The following is a 21,361-nucleotide window of genomic DNA, read 5'->3' on the forward strand; positions in this document are numbered from 1 at the left end:
ACTCTGGCGGATCCGGACTGTGACCCGCCGTGGTAGGATCCGGACTGCGATCCGTCGTGGTAGGTTCCGGACTGTGACCCGACGTAGGAGGTTCCGGTCTGTGGTCCAACGTAGGAGGTTCCGGTCTGCGGCCCGTCGTAGGAAGTTCCGGTCTGTAGACTGTTGCCGGACGCTCAGGACTGGGTACTGTTGCCGGACGCTCAGGACTGGGTACTGTTGCCGGACGCTCAGGACTGGGTACTGTTGCCGGATGCTCTGGACTGGGAACTGTTGCCGGACGCTCTGGACTGGGAACTGTTGCCGGACGCTCTGGACTGGCGAGGCGCACTGTAGGCCTGGTGCGTGGTGCCGGCACTGGTGGTACCGGGCTGGAGACACGCACCTCAGGGCGAGTGCGGGGAGAAGGAACAGGGCGTACTGGACTGCTGAGTCGCGCTATAGGCCTGGTGCGTGGTGCCGGCACTGGAGGTACTGGGCTGGGGACACGCACCTCAGGGTGAGTGCGAGGAGCAGGAACAGGGAGTACTGGACCCTGGAGGCGCACTGGTGGCCTGGTGCGTGGTGCCGGCACTGGTGGTACCGGGCTGGAGACACGCACCTCAGGGCGAGTGCGGGAGGAGGAACAGGGCGTACTGGACTGCTGAGTCGCGCTATAGGCCTGGTGCGTGGTGCCGGCACTGGAGGTACTGGGCTGGGGACACGCACCTCAGGGTGAGTGCGAGGAGCAGGAACAGGGAGTACTGGACCCTGGAGGCGCACTGGTGGCCTGGTGCGTGGTGCCGGCACTGGTGGTACCGGGCTGGAGACACGCACCTCAGGGCGAGTGCGGGGAGGAGGAACAGGGCGTACTGGACTGCTGAGTCGCGCTATAGGCCTGGTGCGTGGTGCCGGCACTGGAGGTACTGGGCTGGGGACACGCACCTCAGGGTGAGTGCGAGGAGCAGGAACAGGGAGTACTGGACCCTGGAGGCGCACTGGTGGCCTGGTGCGTGATGCCGGCACTGGTGGTACCGGGCTGGAGACACGCACCTCAGGGCAAGTGCGGGGAGGAGGAACAGGGTGTACAGGGCTCTGGAGACGCACAGGAAGCCTAGTGTGTGGTGTTGGCACTGGTGGTACTGGGCTGGGGACACGCACCTCAGGGCGAGTGCGGGGAGCAGGCACAGGACGTACTGGGCTGTGGAGGCATACTGGAGGTCTGGAGTGTACAGCTGACACAACCCGTCCTGGCTGGATGCTCATTCTGTGTCTCACTGGAGACACCGTGCGCACCTCTGCATAACACGGTGCCTGACCAGTTACACGCTCCCCACGGTAAGCACAAGGAGTTGGCTCAGGTCTCCTACCTGACTTAGCCAATCTCCTCGTGTGCCCCCCAACATTTTTTATTGGGGCTGCCTCTCGGGCTTACATGCTAGCCGTGTACACTTATATCTTCGCCGTTTCTCCATTCTCCTGTATCCCTCCTCGCACTGTTCCAAAGAATCCCATGCAGGCTCTGGCACTCTCCCTGGATCGATCGACCAACTCTCAATCTCCTCCCAGGTTGTTACCCATTCGTCCTTCTCCCGGGTCCATTTCTCCATTAAGTTCCCCCACAATCACACTGCTTGGTCCTTTTATGGTGGGTTATTCTGTCACGTTCGTCGTACGGAGGAGACCAAAGCGCAGCGTGATTAGAATACATACTTTTTAATGAAGATGAAGAACACTTAACAAACTATACAAAAACAACAAACCGAACGTGAAGCTATATAAAACTAGTGAAGATACAGGCAACTAGACATAGACATAGATAATAACCCACCAAATACCCAAAGAACATGGCTGCCTAAATATGGTTCCCAATCAGAGACAACGATAAACACCTGCCTCTAATTGAGAACCAATCTAGCCAACCATAGACATATATATACACCTAGATGATAAACAACCCCATAAACCTACAAAACACCTAGACAGTACAAAAAACACATACATCACCCATGTCACACCCTGACCTAACCAAAAGAATAAAGAAAACAAATAATACTCAGGTCAGGGCGTGACACCCGGCTACTTTGAGCTGCTCTGTGTGAGCATTTTCCTGTTTGCTTATGGCGAAATACAGCTCATTCAGTGCTGTCTTAGTGCCAGCATCAGTTTGTGGTGGTATGTAGACAGCTACGAAAAATACAAATGAAAACTCTCTAGGTAGATAGTGTGGTCTACAGCTTATCATGAGATACTCTACCTCAGGCAAGCGAAACCTCGAGACCTCCTTAGATATCGTGCACCAGCTGTTATTTACAAAAATACATAGTCTGCCACCCCTTGTTTTACCAGGCGCCGCTGTTCTGTCCTGCCGATACAGGGTATAACCGGCCAGCTGTATGTTGATAATGTCATCGTTCAGTCATGACTCCGTGAAGCATAAGATATTACAGTTTTGAATGTCCCGTTGGTAGTTTAATCTTCCGCTTTGGTCATCGATTTTATTTTCCAAAAATTGCATGTTTCACAACAGAATGGAAGGAAGTGGGGGTTTATTCGATCGCCTACGAATTCTTAGAAGGCAGCCCGCCCTCTGGCCCCTTTTTCTCTGCATTCTCTTCATGCAAATGATGGGGATCTGGGCCTGTTCCCGGGAAAGCAGTATATCATTCATATTGGGCTCGTTAAAGGAAAAAATGATTCTGCCAGTCCGTGGTGAGTAATCGCAGCCCAGAAGTTATTTTCGGTCATAAGAGATGGTAGAAGTAACATTACGTACAAAATAAGTTTAAAAAACAAGTTACAAACAACGCAAACACAATTGGTTAGGAATACGTAAAACTTCAGCCTTATTGTCCAGTGCCATTTTGGAGTTAAACTGTTGACAAATACCTCTGATTCTTCCTCCGGATCCATTCACCAGTGAAGTAGGTCAGAAAATAACCAAATGTTATTTTTTAATGATGTGCTGAGAAATGTTGTCAAGCGATGCGGTCACAGAGTAATGTCCGTGTGGGCAAAAAAACAGACTGTGTTCAGATAACCCTCATATCACATCTTGTCTGCCTATCTCTGTCCCTTCATTGGTTAAAGAGGATAGAGACTTTGAATCATTTGAGCAAAGATGTTTTGGTGACAATTTCAATGAGAGATGAAGGGCTAGACAAACACTCTGGGGCTAATGTTAGCATGGCCTTCACTTCACGCTACAGTTACGATGCCAACTGGATTCCGCTTGGTTTTTTGAAAACCACGGCTGCGGAAAACAAGCAGACGGAGGAGACAAGGACTGATGGAGATGTCTTTGGACTACTCAGCTAATTAGATTATAATCTCAATCGATCACAAAACTAAACCCAAGGTAGCACTGAGTAACTTTAGCTTTCAGTAACTGCATATGTACCAAGATGTTCAACTAAACCTAAACTAGCTTTCATAGACTATTTTCAATTGTTTTCAATTATTGGTGGATTTTTATGCTTATTGAAATGGTCATTCCTTTTTAGTATCGCTCCCATGGATATCTCATACCCCTCTTCAATTGACATCTTTGGAGTCTTCAGCTAATTACATTATAATCTCAAACAATCACAAAACTAAAAGGTAGCGTTCAGTAACTCTAGCTTTCATAGACAATTTTTATAGTCAATTGCTGGTGGTTTTTAAGCTGATAGAAATAGGTGGCTGTTTGAATGACTTGTGTTTGATACCTTCTAAGTGACTGACACAGGTGTTGTCTCAGTGTCAATATCACAGGGGAAATTAGTTTAAGGTGGCGCCAGCAACAGTCGCTCTGTCTCTCTCGCTATTGCTCTTTTTCCTCCCTATCTCTCACTCGGGCTCACACACACTCTCTCTCTCTCTCTCTCTCTCTCTCTCTCTCTCTCTCTCTTTCACCCCCACTGTTCTCTCCCTCTCTGTCGTTCCCCTCTCCTTCTCCCCCTTTTCTGACAAATGTGAATACATTATCTTGGTTATGAAACACACATTCTCATGATTTAATTAAAGCCCATCTTCTCTGTGTGCAGCTCCACGCGCTCCCTCGCCTAGCCAGCACCCAGTGGCAGCTGGCTGATTCCTCTGCCTTAATGGCCTCTTCCCTGGTTTAATGAGGGCCTCTCTCTGGCCCCGGCTGGATCCTCTCATTAGGAGACAGAGGCCCTACCAGGGGCCCCGCGCGCCACAGGGACCACATATAATTTCATACACATATCGTCACGACACTGAGCTGCCAATCAGTGTCTCTCCTCACACAGATACTGTGTGTGAATCTGTAATGATGATACAGAGAGGTTAGGAAAGGTTAAATGCAGCTAAATAGACAAAAAGGATGGCTCACTACGTGTATGGTGTTTAATCAATGATGCATGATTCAACAGGGTTCAGCGCATATGTATAATGCTAACGTGTGGGATGTAAAGTGCTCATAATTCCCGTCTGCATGCCATGCTCTTGTTTTCAGAATCGAGGTGAACCCTTTAAACCCTTTACTACAGATTGAAGTTGAACCGACATCAGACGTGAGTCCCCCATCTGATGGCATTGTATGATTTCTTTCTGAATACGATCTGTGTAGCCTTTGTCATGTCTGTTATAGTTTGGCATGCTGACGCTCCTGATGGTAAATCCTCTGCAACCCCACAACAAGGCTGTCCATTTTCACTGTTTCGATTTAATTTAATTGGATTTGATTTTAATATGCAGTAGAGGCCAGAGGATAGAGGACAGCACATTCAATAATTATTATAAAACACTTATTGTTGACCTGGATGGAAATTAGTTTCACTCTTCCTCTCCTGAGCAGAATGAGGAGGGCAACGATGAGGCGGAGTACTCGGAGGATGAGTTTGAGGAGATGAACCTGTCTCTGCTGTCAGCCCGTAACTTCCCCCGTAAAGCCAGCCAGACCTCCATCTTTCTCCAGGAGTGGGACATCCCCTTCGAACAGCTAGAGATAGGGGAGCTCATCGGGAAAGGTAATAGACAGACTTAAATAAATCAGCCTCTGACAAGATCAGCAGACTCCATCACCATCATCTGACCAGCTCTCTCCGCTCAAGCCAGGAACGGACCCTTTCCATCTTCGGAGGATGCAGCTTTCAAAGACTTGGCCTCTATTGGTTGACTTGTTATGATATATTGCCTGCATCTTTTTTTGTTATTGAAGTGCTTAGCGATTCTATGAAAAGCGCTATAGAATGTATTGTATTATTATTATTATTAATACAATACTGTGAGAGAGCTGGCCTATGCTCTAACACTTAAAAGGCATTAAAAACAGACAGAAGTCAAATGTGCAAAAATGCTTAATTAATTGTAAAACGGCAGGATAAACCAAGTAACTGATGGCTAAAACTGTGGCTCACCTTACACACAACAAGGATCTCTCAAACAATGACACACCTGCTGTTAAAAGCAGTTCCTTCAATAATTAGCTCAGAGGGACCACACCTGTGTTCAAACAGCCGCTCAACGAGCAAGCCTATCAGGATACAGAACCAATTAACAGGGAAGAGGTACAATTGACATTGTAGCTATAGTATTGCCTGGAATAATGAATGGTTCAAATGAAAGGGATTTTGCATTCAACTTGTTTTACATTCATTGAAATCATGTCAATACATTACAATACCATGCAATACCATACAATAAAATTGTATTAGTCCAACTCTTACAGTGGAAATTGGTCCACCCAATTGATCCACCCCCCTGAAAATGGTAGCCCTCCAGTCACCAATTCAGACCCCACTTTTTAGTGTCAGACTTGAAGCCTCTATGGCGGAAGAATCAGAATTAGTTGTGTAACATAGATAATAAAGATGTCTTATCTGCATAATATGCTTATGTAATATACTTGTTATTTGAATGTATCCCTTTAGACTCTGGTGTTGGCAGTTGCACTTCTTCCCTCAGCTGGGGCTCAGTCACCCAGGGCCCAGAGAGGGGAGAGGTCAGGCTTGTCTTTCACATGTCCTTGGTGCTATGCAGAATATCAGAAAGGGAAGAGGACAGGGTGGAACATTGTCTTCATATGAGAATGTGTCTTTACCTATTCTTAAACCATGTGAAGGGATGGCGTGATTAATGGGGAACCAATTACTTGTCTCCACAATGTCTGTGCGCCAGTCACTCCCTCCCTTAGCATTGGGGGATGTGTGTGGTAGTGTCTGGAACCATTGTATGTCATCTCTGGTGTTGCACTTATCCTGGGTGAGTGTATGACCTAGAGGCTCACTCCCCTCAGTGAGCTTGTCCAGGAGTGGGGTCAAGAAGGGGTTTTACTTGAGATGGGAGTATCTGGAGTTGACAATTGATATATGCCATTGGATGAGTTTGTGTTTTTGTCCTATGAAGTACCAGGAATGAGATTGGAACCTCATCTTAGGGACCAAACTGAATGATGATTTATAGCGAATGCTATCTAGCTACAGGATACTCCTTTCTCATTTAAAGTCTCACCTTGTGACCCGTTCAAAACATCTGTGGTTTGTTATGTCGATTAGGGGGTGGATCTTGGCTTTAAAAGACCTTTGTACTTTTGTCTCGCCGCTTTTCAACGAATCAGAGACACTGATTTGTCGACAAGCCATTGCTATTGCAAAGCGCTTACTGTTAAAGATTTAGTTTACGCATAACTCCGACTTGTGTGATAAGTTTGTCTCTCCTCATTTGATAGTAAAGAAATTAACCACCACACCTCTCTAACCTCTAAGTTTCAGTACCTTCTGCCCTCTTCAGGTCGCTTCGGCCAAGTTTTCCACGGGCGCTGGCATGGCGAGGTGGCCATCCGCCTCATCGACATCGAGCGTGACAATGAGGACCAGCTCAAGGCCTTCAAGAGGGAGGTGATGGCCTACCGAAACACTCGGCACGAGAATGTGGTCCTCTTCATGGGCGCCTGCATGAGCCCTCCACACCTGGCCATCATCACCAGGTGAGTGATGATGTTTGTAATTCCTGAGCTCTGATCCAACATGGAATACAGCCAACTGAAGACTTCAGTTGTTACGTGTGCTCTTCAAGTACAGGAGGGGCATTGGGTCAGACAACCCTGTAACAAATATACTTGACATCTTAGGAGTGGCAATACAATAATTAACATATTTTGTGTTTATTACCAGCAACTGTTCTTGCAGTATAGGAAAGGAGCCCAACCCTTTTCCCGTCAACATAACCCCCTCACCTATCCTGCCCCTGATTCACTTGTGTTTATCTCATAGAGTTGTGAAGTGGAATACTAATCGCAATATCAAAATCCCTGCAAAGCTATTGTAAAATAGTTTAGCTCTGTAGAAAAAAAAGACAATACATACACTTACTGTGTAACGTAGATGCTGGGAATCGAGAAGCAAGTGGTAAGTTTAATATAAGAGTTAACATGGAATGATACAACATAGGAGTAGTGTCTAGACAAGAACAAACAGAAACCAGACTGCCTGGGGAAGGAACATAAGGGAGTGTCAGATAAAGTGGAGGTTATGGAGTCCAGGTGTGCTTGATGATAAAGCGCAGGTGCGCGTAATGATGAAAGCCATCATTCCCAGGCCCGGGGTTAGTAAACCGGCAACGTTGAACACCGGAGAGGGGAGGACTTGACAGTCTACCACCACCACCACCACCACATGAGGCCACAAGACGACGGTGGCCAAAGGGACAGCCCTGAGGACGTGCGGTGGGCTGGTCCAGGTGGCGAAGATGGAAATCACGAATGATGTTGGGATCCAGAATGTCCTCCACCGAAACCCAACACCGCTCCTCTGGGCCGTACCCCTCCCAGTCTACCAGGTATTGAAGCCGACCCCCAGCTTCTTGCAGGGCAACCGGAGTGGGAGGTTCCTGGTAGAGAGCCAGCCGTGATCCCCAGGATGGAACACTGGAGTCTCACTGCGGTGGTGGTCTGCCTGCTCCTTATGATGGTGGATGGCGCGCTGGAGTCTCACGTGAGCCTTGCACAACACTTCTTCTGTGCGCCTGAACCCCTCATCAACCGCAGGAGTGTCGGTCTGGCCCAGGGTCCACGGAGCCCGAGCCGGCTAAAACCCCAGAACACTCTGGAAGGTTGTCAGCCCGGTGGAGGAGTGACGTAACGAATTATGGGCATACTCCGCCCATGGAAGGAATTGGGCCCACTTTCCCTGCTGGTTCTGGCAGTAACTCCTCAGGAAACTCCCCAGCACCTGGTTCATCCTCTCCGGAAAAACAGCTGGAATAATGCCTCAGTGACCTGGAGAGCAGTAGGGAGACGAGAGAGAGGATTAAAACGACAGGATTAAAAAAATTGTCAGTGGATAGATGAGACCAGGGATGCCGATGAAGGGGAAGGACTTTCCCTGTTGGAGTGTGTCAAGGAGACTTAGTTTGGGCACACACAGAACAGGAATTGACGTAGCGAGTAATATCCTGCGCCAAGGTGGGCCATCAATACTTCTCGGAGAGTGATTGTATAGTACGGGTGATCCCAGGATTTCCAGCAACGACAGCTATTTGTGCCAGGTCAACAGGCACTCCCTTATCCCTGTGGGAATTTATATAGGCTCAGGAGGACAGGTAGTGGGAGCGGGTTCCTTCTCCAGAGACTGCCGACTGTCCACATTTACATCCCAGACCACAGTGGCTACAACATGAGAGGGAATGGGAAAACAGGTCCTCTGGCATTCGGGTGACCAGTCTGTGATCCTCATCCTTGACCCCACCTTGAGATGGTGGGGTTATGGCGTTGGAGCCATGGGAGACTGAGGATGATCTTGTGAGCTGGTGCACTAGTGATGAAAAAGGGGATGTTTTCCTGATGACTGGACTCCATGGTGAGGTTGAATGCTGTCGTGATGGTTCCGGATCCTAGTGGCCGATTGCCAAGGGCTTGTACCGGAAAAGGAGAGCGGGTATGAGGAAATGTTCAGAGAGGAGGCAGGGTCTGGTCATCCTGCCGTAGTTGGAGTAGGCGCTCATCCCCATCTCTGCCCTCCTGTGGAAAATCAAAAATACCTGTGAACAGAGCCATGAACCCCTCATACAAAGCCAGCTCCTCCTCTCCTCTCTCCCAGATGGTCGTAGCCCACTCCAACATCCACCCAGTCAGCAGAGAATTTTCTGTGGCAACCTTGGACCTCTCAATGGTGGGGGCTCCCATCTGATGAGCAAAATAGAGGGAGCACTGGAGTCGGAAGCGACGGCATTTAGATAGGGTTCAGTTATATTTATCCGGGAGGGACAAACGGGCATTGCTGACCTGAGGGGGCTGCTGAATGGACTGATGTGCTGGCTCGCTGGGTCAACTGGTGGAAGAATATCCTCCGCTAGTGGAAGGCAACACCTTTCAGGCATGTTCGAGACGTTGTAGACTGCAAAGAACCTCTTCCATGACCGTCCCCAGTTGAGCCAGCTGTTGAGCAGCAGTTTACAAAGTAGGTATCCCTGTTCGTCGACCATCTGGAAAATGTCCTGATTTCCTGCTGCTTCCATTTGGTGAGGCTGTATTCTGTAATGTAGACGCCGGGAGTTGAGAAGCAGGTGATAAGTTGAATATAACAGTTAACGTGGAACGATATAACGAAGGAGTAGCGTCGAGACACGAATAAACAGAAACAATACTGCCCGGGCAAGGAACATAAGCGAGTGTCAGATAAAGGGGAGGTAATGAGTGAGGTAATGGAGGGTGTGCTTGATGATGAAGCGCAGGTGCGCATAATGATGACAGCCAGGTGAGCGTAATGATGATTCCCAGAACCGGTGCTTAGTAAACCGGCAACATCAAATGCCAGAGGGGATGACGTGTAGACGGGAGTAGACGTGACATACTAATTGATTTAGCTACTGTACAGTGTCATCTTTCCCTCGATCCTGACTAGTCTCCCAGTGCCTGCCGCTGGAAAACATCACCACAGCATGATGCTGCCACCACCATGCTTCACCGTAGGGATGTTATTAACCAGGTGATGAGTGGTGCCCGGTTTCCTCCAGATGTGACACTTGGCATTCAGGCCAATCTTGGTTTCATCAGACCAGAGAATCTTGTTTCTCATGGTCTGAGAGTCATTTAGGTGCCTTTTGGCGAAGTCCAAGCGGGCCATCATGTGCCTTTTACTGAGGACTTGCTTCCGTCTGGCCACTCTACAATAAAGGCCTGATTGGTGGAGTGCTGCGGAGATGGTTGTCCTTCTGCAAGGTTCTCCCATCTCCACAGACGAACTCTGGAGCTCTGTCAGAGTGACCATCGGGTTCTTCGTCACCTCCCTGACCAAGGCCGTTCTACCCCAATTGTTCAGTTTGGCAGGGCGGCCAGAGCTAGGAAGAGTCTTGGTGGTTCCAAACTTCTTCCATTTAAGAATGATGGGGGCCACTGTGTTCTTGGGGGACCTTCAATTCTGCAAAATTGGGGTACCCTTCCCTAGGTCTGTGCCTCAACACAATCCTGTCTCGGAGCACTTCGGACAATTCCTTTGACCTAATGGCTTTGTTTTTGCTCTGATATGCACTGCCAACTGTGGGACCTTATATAGACAAATGTGTGCCTTTCCAAATCATCTCCATTCAATTGAATTTAACACAGGTGGACTCCAATCAAGTTGTTGAAATATCTCAAGGATGATCAATGGAAACAGGACACACATGAGCTCATTTTTGAGTCTCAAGGGTCTGAATACGTATGTAAATAGGGCATATCTGTTTCTTATTTGTAAAATTTAAAAAAAACTGTTTTTGCTTTGTTATTATGGGCTTTTATGTGTAGAAAGTATATTTCAGCAATTTTAGAAAAAAACATAACAATGTTGAAAAATTAAGAATTTCCAAATGCACTCTATGTACCCTGAGTGACCCAGCCTTTGTTACCCTGGGTCCCAGCAGTGTTCAGAGTCTCTCTCAACAAGGGTGTCTTGGTGGATCCATTATACATCACACAAGGCTCCATTCTCTTCTGGAGAACTCGTGTGTGTCTGGACTGGGAAGTGGGTGACATGGCTGTGTCAATGAAGCAAAAGGCACTGCAGGGCTGTGGTTTGCGCACCCCTTCCTCGATCCCTCACTCTCTCCCTACTCCCTCCCTGTGTGTGTCCGGGCTGTGCTCTCTGGCTGGTTGATTTGAAGTGCACTGGGTTGACCTAACTCAGATGTGTAGTGATTATTGATGGCCCTCGCATCTTGTGTAGAGATCTGTGCTTACACAAAGAGTTGCCTTTCTGAATGGTCTGCAAACTCCTCTGAGGGACATGTTGGTTTTATTTAATAGACATGGTATTGTTTGTAATTTAATGTATCATGTATCAGGGTCCTCCAAGAAACTTGATGATTCATCTCAGGGTGTTTACTGTATGTGGCAGAGAATTTATATGAATAAAATATGAAATGTTTGTGGCTGTCTAAGAAAAGATACAGACGATGTTGCGGCTAAGAAAATAAATGTATGTTAAGGTAAAGGGGCCATCCAAAATTCCTCACAAGTAGAACTGCATACTTTCAGGTGAAGCAGTTCAATTGATAATCATACTGTTTAGTTAAGTTATAGCAGAAACATCTGAACATTCCCTCGTCCAGACATCGCACTGTTGTGGTGTAGTACAATGTTCACTACTATGAAAATTCCTTCCTGGTGTGGTATTATTCTCAAACAAGACTGAAATTAAGAATACATTAATCTGGACCTTTAGACTATACGGTTCTTCAAAAATATGATTCTGGGATAATTGGCTTTAAAGTTCCGAACCCTCATTGGTTTGAATGTTGTTAGGAATTTATATATATTTGTAATATATTTTTAATATATATTTATTTTTTAACTTAACTACATGAATTGGAGTTTTTAGAGCAGTTGTCACTAATCTTTTCTGAGTCAAGATCACTTTCATAGTCAAAAAGCAAACTGAGATCTACCGCCCGGTTAATAAATAAAAAAAACATGACTTAAAAAATGTAACATTAACTTAATAAAAACTGTTCTGTATGAATGACGTTTGGGCAGTAAGCCTAATATATTATCACAGCATGTTGCCCATATGTCTGGCCTGCCAATATTGTTATTCTCAGACCATATTATATTTAAAAAATCAAAGCTTTGATAACAAAATAGATCAGTTGGTGTAGCACTTGTGAGGTACTGCTGAACATGAATGAAAATAATTCGCTTTTTTATTTTACTGGACTGAAGGTACTTGTATCTGGCCAATGTTGAATGTTTATCATTTAAAAAAAGAGAGACCCTTAAACCCAGACTTGGGACCACACAACCACTCCACTGATTGCTTTGCATTAAACCCAGACTTGGGACCACACAACCACTCCACTGATTGCTTTGCAATGCTTGCAGTTAGACACTGATTCCTTCCAAACCACTCATTGTTGAATTTGCGATTTCCAACTTGTTGTGTAATGTTTATGTCCAATGGCCGATGAGAACCGATACGTTTTATCTATAATTTCACTTCATTATTTGTGACTCACCACCTGGATTCGGTCTTATGTAGCAATATTTGAATTTCTGTGTCTTACATTGGATAAAAGTAGAAACTCAAAGCTACAAAATAGAATATCAAACACTGCATTTGAGGAAACAATTGGAAAGTAATTCTGCTTTGAAAATTGATCAATTTGTAAACTCAGTTTTGGAGAAAACCGTCTTTCAATGTTTTGGTACTACAATTGGAGAGCCCTTCACTGTCTCCACCCATTCTGCATTGTTCACACCCTTATAAGCCTTAGCCCCACCCATCTTTTTAAGGGCTGTTCCAACCGTTCTGTACTAACTTGCCAGCTACTTCCACACATCTAAGAGAGAGAGAGAACATCTCACTAAGCATTACATGCCCTATCGCTCTATCTGTGGTTTCGCGTTCAGAGCGCACACTGGACACTCTGGCCAATAAGTAGGGTTGTTCCGAAAGCTCTGACCTCACAACTACAGTCAAGCACCCAAGCTAACATTACTTCCAGACACATAATGAGAGAACACCCCACTCTGACCATTTTACTCACCCTAGCAGTACTGGTTACACGGAACCCAAACCGGCTGCGCGTGTGCACCATCATGCGTGATCGTGCATAAATGTATTTTGTCCCCCTACACCAGAAGTGATCATGACACGCATGATCAAAACAAACTGAACCAATGACATGAATTTGGGGACAGGTCGAAAAGCATTAAACATGTATGGCAATTTAGCTAGTTAGCTTGCATTTACTAGCTAATTTGTCCTATTTAGCTAGCTTGATGTTGCTAGCTAATTTGTCATGGGATATAAACATTGAGTTGTTTCTTATTTATTTATTTGAACTCTGTTTATTAAGTTTTACACACACACATACACAGACAAGACAACACAAAGCAATATAAATAATATACTCAACTAGAAAAAATACAAATAATACATTTTTAAAAATAGCTTTAAATATACCATACTTTAGACAAGTTAAACACACCAGGCAGAAGGCTACAAAGGTTAAAGGGCAATCTATAATACAGGGACAGAGCAAACACCTCACCATTGTTCCTGTAAACAGTCAAGGGATAGGGGTGGAGAAATGCAACCACTCACAGACAGTCATGGCCACAGACCGACCATCCACTGGAACAAAAATAAAAAGTGTACAATGCTTTAAAATAAAAAAAATGAATAACAATAATTTTATGTAGGCGTGATTTTAAAAATTCATAATAATAACTTGGAAAAACAAGCTCACACCTTAGTCTCTGCCCGGGCAAGATGAACAAGGCATACGCAGGTCACAATCAATAAGCACATCAACCTTAATTCAACCTTAATCCCCCAGAAAAAAACACAACGAAATGCTCATCCAACCCTTAAATCACAGGGGGGTCAAATACAGACTTATTTTGGTTATAATAAGAATGCCATCAAAGGATGGACTGTTTAAAGTAAGACCGGAATGGAGCCCAAGCCTCATTAAACAGTTTGGGGTTCCCACATGAATTGAATTAAAAAATGTCTAGTTTCAGAGAGCACAACACATCTCTCACCCAATATTTATAAGATGGGGGAGCTGCCATCTTCCAGTTCTGTAGTAATTAGCCGTCTAGCTAAAAGAGTTGTATAAGCAACAGTGTCCGACTAGATTCTTGACAGGGGGGTACCTATGGGCAGTACTCCAAAAAGGGCTGTAAGGGGAGACGGATCTATATCAGTGTCATATATATATATATCAGAGAAACAATTCAATATGAATTCCCAGAAACCTGACAGTTTATGACAGCCCCAAAACATATGCAACAGTGTGGCTGGTTCCATTTTACATCTGACACAGGTAGTATCAAAATCAGAGAATATTCTTCCAAGTTTGGCCCCAGACCAGTGGATACGGTGAACCACCCTGAATTGAACGAGGCTGTGTTTAGTGCTAAAAGAGGACGAATGCACCCTGTGCAGCACAGATTCCCAGGTGTCTTCCCCAAGTTCTTCCCCCAAATCCTTTTCCCATCGAGTCTTTAAAGGCACCAAAGAAGGGTTCTGTAAGTTAAAAATGATTCCATATACATCTGAAATTGCGCCCCTAGGAAGCTTGTTCAGCTCCAAGATGCTCTCTATAGCTGTATTCGCAGGCCTATGGGGAAATTCAGGTGTGTTAGCTCTGACAAAGTTCCTAGTCTGGAGATAGTGGAAAAAGTGGGATTGAGGGAGGTTGAACTTTTCCTGCAGCTGAGCAAAAGAGGCAAATGTATCATCAAAGAATAATTGGGCTAGTGAGGAGAGGCCTAGTGAGTGCCAGATGCCAAAAGCCCCATCATTCAAAGATGGAGGAAACCAGTAATAATAATATGCATATATTCCCATCTGGGAAAGAGTATGAGGCAGTTTACTCTGGGCACGCCTTTCATCCAAAATTGAAAATGCTGCCCCCTAGCCCCAACAGGTTTTAAACTGCTCCATTCATTAACCAACTGTTTAAGAGCTACGCGATCTCTCTGCCCAACAGATTATATGTAGGTTATATGTGTGCAGCGCGCACGATTAAAATAATCAACATAACAAAAGAACAGTTTATTCATACATACAGGCATTATCTCTAGGAGCTTTCAGGGAAGTTTACTCATCAGCGAACCACCAACACTCGCAAACAATAGTTAAGAGGACTCAAAGTCAAAGTGTATGCTTTGCTTTGTACAAAAACACAGTCATCCACGGCAGATGGAGGGTTAGACAGCTGCTCTGTACTGTACGTCCATCACCAAAATGGAAATTATAGCATGTTCTTCACAATTGTTCATTTGCAAATGATTCCAGGAGAGTAACATGTTTGGGATTGCACATTTACATTACATTTACATTTAAGTCATTTAGCAGACTTACAAATTGGTGCATTCACCTTATGACATCGAGTGGAACAGTCACTTTACAATAGTGCATCTAAATCTTAAAGGGGAGGGGGGGTGAGAGGGATTACTTATCCTATCCTAGGTATTCCTTAAAGAGGTGGGGTTTCAGGTGTCTCCGGAAGGTGGTGATTGACTCCACTGTCCTGGCGTCGTGAGGGAGTTTGTTCCACCATTGGGGGGCCAGAGCAGCGAACAGTTTTGACTGGGCTGAGCGGGAGCTGTACTTCCTCAGTGGTAGGGAAGCGAGCAGGCCAGAGGTGGATGAACGCAGTGCCCTTGTTTGGGTGTAGGGCCTAATCAGAGCCTGGAGGTACTGAGGTGCCGTTCCCCTCACAGCTCTGTAGGCAAGCACCATGGTCTTGTAGCGGATGCGAGCTTCAACTGGAAGCCAGTGGAGAGAACGGAGGAGCGGGGTGACGTGAGAGAACTTGGGAAGGTTGAACACCAGACGGGCTGCGGCGTTCTGGATGAGTTGAAGGGGTTTAATGGCACAGGCAGGGAGCCCAGCCAACAGCGAGTTGCAGTAATCCAGACGGGAGATGACAAGTGCCTGGATTAGGACCTGCGCCGCTTCCTGTGTGAGGCAGGGTCGTACTCTGCGGATGTTGTAGAGCATGAACCTACAGGAACGGGCCACCGCCTTGATGTTGGTTGAGAACGACAGGGTGTTGTCCAGGATCACGCCAAGGTTCTTAGCGCTCTGGGAGGAGGACACAATGGAGTTGTCAACCGTGATGGCGAGATCATGGAACGGGCAGTCCTTCCCCGGGAGGAAGAGCAGCTCCGTCTTGCCGAGGTTCAACTTGAGGAGGTGATCCGTCATCCACACTGATATGTCTGCCAGACATGCAGAGATGCGATTCGCCACCTGGTCATCAGAAGGGGGAAAGGAGAAGATTAATTGTGTGTCGTCTGCATAGCAATGATAGATGAGACCATGTGAGGTTATGACAGAGCCAAGAGACTTGGTGTATAGCGAGAATAGGAGAGGGCCTAGAACAGAGCCCTGGGGGACACCAGTGGTGAGAGCGCGTGGTGAGGAGACAGATTCTCGCCACGCCACCTGGTAGGAGCGACCTGTCAGGTAGGACGCAATCCAAGCGTGGGCCGCGCCGGAGATGCCCAACTCGGAGAGGGTGGAGAGGAGGATCTGATGGTTCACAGTATCGAAGGCAGCCGATAGATCTAGAAGGATGAGAGCAGAGGAGAGAGAGTTAGCTTTAGCAGTGCGGAGCGCCTCCGTGATACAGAGGAGAGCAGTCTCAGTTGAATGACTAGTCTTGAAACCTGACTGATTTGGATCAAGAAGGTCATTCAGAGAGAGATAGCGGGAGAGCTGGCCAAGGACGGCACGTTCAAGAGTTTTGGAGAGAAAAGAAAGAAGGGATACTGGTCTGTAATTGTTGACATCGGAGGGATCGAGTGTAGGTTTTTTCAGAAGGGGTGCAACTCTCGCTCTCTTGAAGACGGAAGGGACGTAGCCAGCGGTCAGTGATGAGTTGATGAGCGAGGTGAGGTAAGGGAGAAGGTCTCCGGAAATGGTCTGGAGAAGAGGGGAGGGGATAGGGTCAAGCGGGCAGGTTGTTGGGCGGCCGGCCGTCACAAGACGCGAGATTTCATCTGGAGAGAGAGGGGAGAAAGAGGTCAGAGCACAGGGTAGGGCAGTGTGAGCAGAACCAGCGGTGTCGTTTGACTTAACAAACGAGGATCGGATGTCGTCGACCTTCTTTTCAAAATGGTTGACGAAGTCATCTGCAGAGAGGGAGGAGGGGGGAGGGGGAGGAGGATTCAGGAGGGAGGAGAAGGTGGCAAAGAGCTTCCTAGGGTTAGAGGCAGATGCTTGGAATTTAGAGTGGTAGAAAGTGGCTTTAGCAGCAGAGACGGAGGAGGAAAATGTAGAGAGTAGGGAGTGAAAGGATGCCAGGTCCGCAGGGAGGCGAGTTTTCCTCCATTTCCGCTCGGCTGCCCGGAGCCCTGTTCTGTGAGCTCGCAATGAGTCATCGAGCCACGGAGCGGGAGGGGAGGACCGAGCCGGCCTGGAGGATAGGGGACATAGAGAGTCAAAGGATGCATAGAGGGAGGAGAGGAGGGTTGAGGAGACAGAATCAGGAGATAGGTTGGAGAAGGTTTGAGCGGAGGGAAGAGATGATAGGATGGAAGAGGAGAGAGTAGCGGGGGAGAGAGAGCGAAGGTTGGGACGGCGCGATACCATCCGAGTAGGGGCAGTGTGGGAGGTGTTGGATGAGAGCGAGAGGGAAAAGGATACAAGGTAGTGGTCGGAGACTTGGAGGGGAGTTGCAATGAGGTTAGTGGAAGAACAGCATCTAGTAAAGATGAGGTCGAGCGTATTGCCTGCCTTGTGAGTAGGGGGAAGGTGAGAGGGTGAGGTCAAAAGAGGAGAGGAGTGGAAAGAAGGAGGCAGAGAGGAATGAGTCAAAGGTAGACGTGGGGAGGTTAAAGTCGCCCAGAACTGTGAGAGGTGAGCCGTCCTCAGGAAAGGAGCTTATCAAGGCATCAAGCTCATTGATGAACTCTCCGAGGGAACCTGGAGGGCGATAAATGATAAGGATGTTAAGCTTGAAAGGGCTGGTAACTGTGACAGCATGGAATTCAAAGGAGGCGATAGACAGATGGGTAAGGGGAGAAAGAGAGAATGACCACTTGGGAGAGATGAGGATCCCGGTGCCACCACCCCGCTGACCAGAAGCTCTCGGGGTGTGCGAGAACACGTGGGCGGACGAAGAGAGAGCAGTAGGAGTAGCAGTGTTGTCTGTGGTGATCCATGTTTCCGTCAGTGCCAAGAAGTCGAGGGACTGGAGGGAGGCATAGGCTGAGATGAACTCTGCCTCGTTGGCCGCAGATCGGCAGTTCCAGAGGCTACCGGAGACCTGGAACTCCACGTGGGTCGTGCGCGCTGGGACCACCAGATTAGGGTGGCCGCGGCCACGCGGTGTGGAGCGTTTGTATGGTCTGTGCAGAGAGGAGAGAACATGGATAGACAGACATATAGTTGACAGGCTACAGAAGAGGCTACGCTAATGCAAAGGAGATTGGAATGACAAGTGGACTACACGTCTCGAATGTTCAGAAAGTTAAGCTTACGTAGCAAGAATCTTATTGACTAAAATGATTAAAATGATACAGTACTGCTGAAGTAGGCTAGCTGGCAGTGGCTGCGTTGTTGACACTACACTAATCAAGTCGTTCCGTTCAGTGTAATAGTTTCGACAGTGCTGCTATTAGGGGGCTAGCTGGCTAGCTAGTAGTGTTGTTTACGTTACGTTGCGTTAAAAGAACGACAATAGCTGGCTAGCTAACCTAGAAAATCGCTCTAGACTACACAATTATCTTTGATACAAAGACGGCTATGTAGCTAGCTATGTAGCTAGCTATGATCAAACAAATCAAACCTGTAATGAAATCAAATGAAAATGTGATACTACCTGTGAATGCGACCGGGTTGTTGAGTCTATTCAGAAGACGTTGGCTAGCTGTTGGCTAGCTGTTGGCTAGCTGTTGGCTAGCTAGCAGAGTCTCCTACGTTAAGGACGACAAATAGCTGGCTAGCTAACCTCGGTAAATTAAGATAATCACTCTAAGACTACACACTCTAAACTACACAATTATCTTGGATACGAAGACAGCAAAGACAGCTATGTAGCTAGCTAACACTACACTAATCAAGTCGTTCAGTTGAGTGTAATAGTTTCTCCAGTGCAGCTAATCAGTGGACGTTAGCTAGCTGGCTAGTGAAGACTACGTTGGGACGGCGAAATACGATAATTACGCAATTATCTTTGATACAAAGACGGCTATGTAGCTAGCTAAGAAGAAATTGCTAAGATTTAGACAAATCAAACCGTTGTGCTATAATGAAATGTAATGAAATGTAATGAAAAAGTTATAGTTATACTACCTGCGGAGCGAAGTGTCGATGCGACCGCTCGCTCCAACCCAGGAGGCTAGACATGTACTCATATATGGACTACCCCTATTATATGTGGCTATGGAGGAAAATGATCTCTGCTGTGGTTTACATGTGCAAACTGAATCATTAGTTTATGTGCTCTGTTCTTCTTAAATACATGTCATCGTGAATAAAAAAGGACATTGCATGACTAATAATGGGAACTAGAATACAATATCATACAGATACCATGTCATGTTGTCTAAAGTATAAGACCGGGCGTAGGCCAAACATGGCTCATAAGGTTTTGACTGCTTGCCTAGAAATGTGGATACAAATGATCAATCTATCGTTCTCTGAAGTCCTGAGTGCTAGAAATGAGCGAGTGCATGAAACCAAAGTAAATGACAATGTCAGAGGAATACTTGTATTTGTTAGTCATAGCTAGCCGAGCTTGCTTTTATTATAGCTTCCGGAACAGGAGTCTTAATTATTATATTCAGGCCCATTACCCCAGAAAGAATCAGGAAAAAACATTTTAAAAATGTAACCTGAATGAGGTAGACATTGGCTCATACCAGGTGGGGATGCAGGTTTCGTCAGTGATTTGGAAAATAGAAATATTGATTGTTTGTGTTTGATTCTTCATGAGTGGCTGTGTGTGGCCCCTTTTGCAGGAGCGTCCGCAGCGTGGAATAATCTTTTCTCGTCACCGTAGGTTTCTGTCCATACAGATTAATTACTCAGCTTTCAAAGTTAGGCTCTCTGATTGTTTTGGTGGCTTTATTTGCTTTTGATAAGGAAAGAGTGCCATCCCTGGCTCTTTTCAAAACCTTCAGTACACGCACATGCATGCACGCACGCACCCAGACGTGCGTACGACACACCCACTCTTCAATGAGGTATGGCAGTAATTGATGACATCCATGGATCTTTAACGGTACCTGAAGTTGTTGATGGTGATGGTGCAACATCAGGCGACATAAGGCCTCCTGCCTCGTCATCTGGAACCACAGAGGGCCCAGAGAGATGCTAAAAATGGCTCCTGTCACCTTACGACTTGGTATGAATGAATATGCATGAAGCTCTGGTATCAGCTGGCCCTCAGGTCATCTGGATGTCACCTATCTGAGTCAAGCCGTCACAGTCGGGGTGAGAGGAAAGGCTCTGGGGTAAGAGCAGGGGGTAAGGAGGTGAGTGGAAGGGGTGAGGGGGGGTGGGAGGATGAGGTGAGGGGGAAGGCTTTGAGGTGAGAGGAGGGGTGTGAGGGTTAGGAGGGGAGAGGCGCTATTGGGGCAGGAAGATGTAATTCTGCACTGTGGGATGAAACTTCCTTTGATATCTCCTCCCCCTCCTCCTCTTCCCCTCCCTCTCCACCTCCCCCCCTGATTTCTCATGCCCAACCTTGACAAGAATCAAGGAATCCTTCTACATTTGAATGACAGTGAAGCTCTGTACTTTCACAAGGGCCTTCAACATGACAGCAAAATGGTCTGGTATAAAATATGGCCTACGCTTGTTTTGATTAAATGATAATGACATACTGTGCAGTTGAGTAGTCGGCGGCTCAAAATGATCGGAGGACATTGCTTTCGTGGAACCATTCTATGATTCACCAGTAGTGGATAGAAAGATTGCAGGCAGCCCCTGGCTTTAGTTGTTTTCTGCTCTCATCCTGCGCCTTCCCTCTGAGCCCAAACAAGGGGCCTTGGGGATAATGTCACACCAGTTATTCCTTCACTACAAAGCCAAATGCTCAGTTTGTGGTCAATTGGCGATGTAATGTAATGTGATTAGAGGATATATCACCAGTAGGGGTTGGCATGACAGGATGGGTTTTCCCTACGCTAGAAGTGATACCATCATCATTGTGCATATTTCATTAATTTAATTTAATTAACAATGCCCCCCTGGTAAAAAAAAAAAAAACATAGCATATGATTTCATGAAGCAATGCATCTCTTGCTGTGAAGATGAATATGTTATTCTACTCTACTCTATTCTAATGTATAGTATGATGTGTTGTTAAGGTGTAATGTCTATCTCTCTCTCAGCTTGTGTAAGGGAAGGACTCTATATTCGGTGGTGAGGGATGCCAAAGTCATCCTGGATGTCAACAAGACCAGACAGATCGCCCAGGAGATGGTTAAGGTCAGAAA

General features: G+C 46.6%; 1 protein-coding gene across 1 annotated transcript in view; it reads left to right on the top strand.

Moving 5' to 3' along the window:
• Positions 1-21,361, top strand: part of LOC124032982 (kinase suppressor of Ras 2-like) — a 182,130-nt gene that overhangs the window by 147,731 nt on the left and 13,038 nt on the right. The window contains exons 15-18 of the mRNA XM_046344924.1: positions 4,436-4,493; positions 4,778-4,949; positions 6,712-6,907; positions 21,257-21,353. Of these exons, the coding sequence (XP_046200880.1) occupies positions 4,436-4,493; positions 4,778-4,949; positions 6,712-6,907; positions 21,257-21,353 (523 nt within the window). The remainder of the gene's footprint in view (positions 1-4,435; positions 4,494-4,777; positions 4,950-6,711; positions 6,908-21,256; positions 21,354-21,361) is intronic.

Source organism: Oncorhynchus gorbuscha, linkage group LG04 (genome assembly GCF_021184085.1).
Source record: "Oncorhynchus gorbuscha isolate QuinsamMale2020 ecotype Even-year linkage group LG04, OgorEven_v1.0, whole genome shotgun sequence".
Taxonomy (NCBI): Eukaryota; Metazoa; Chordata; class Actinopteri; order Salmoniformes; family Salmonidae; genus Oncorhynchus; species Oncorhynchus gorbuscha.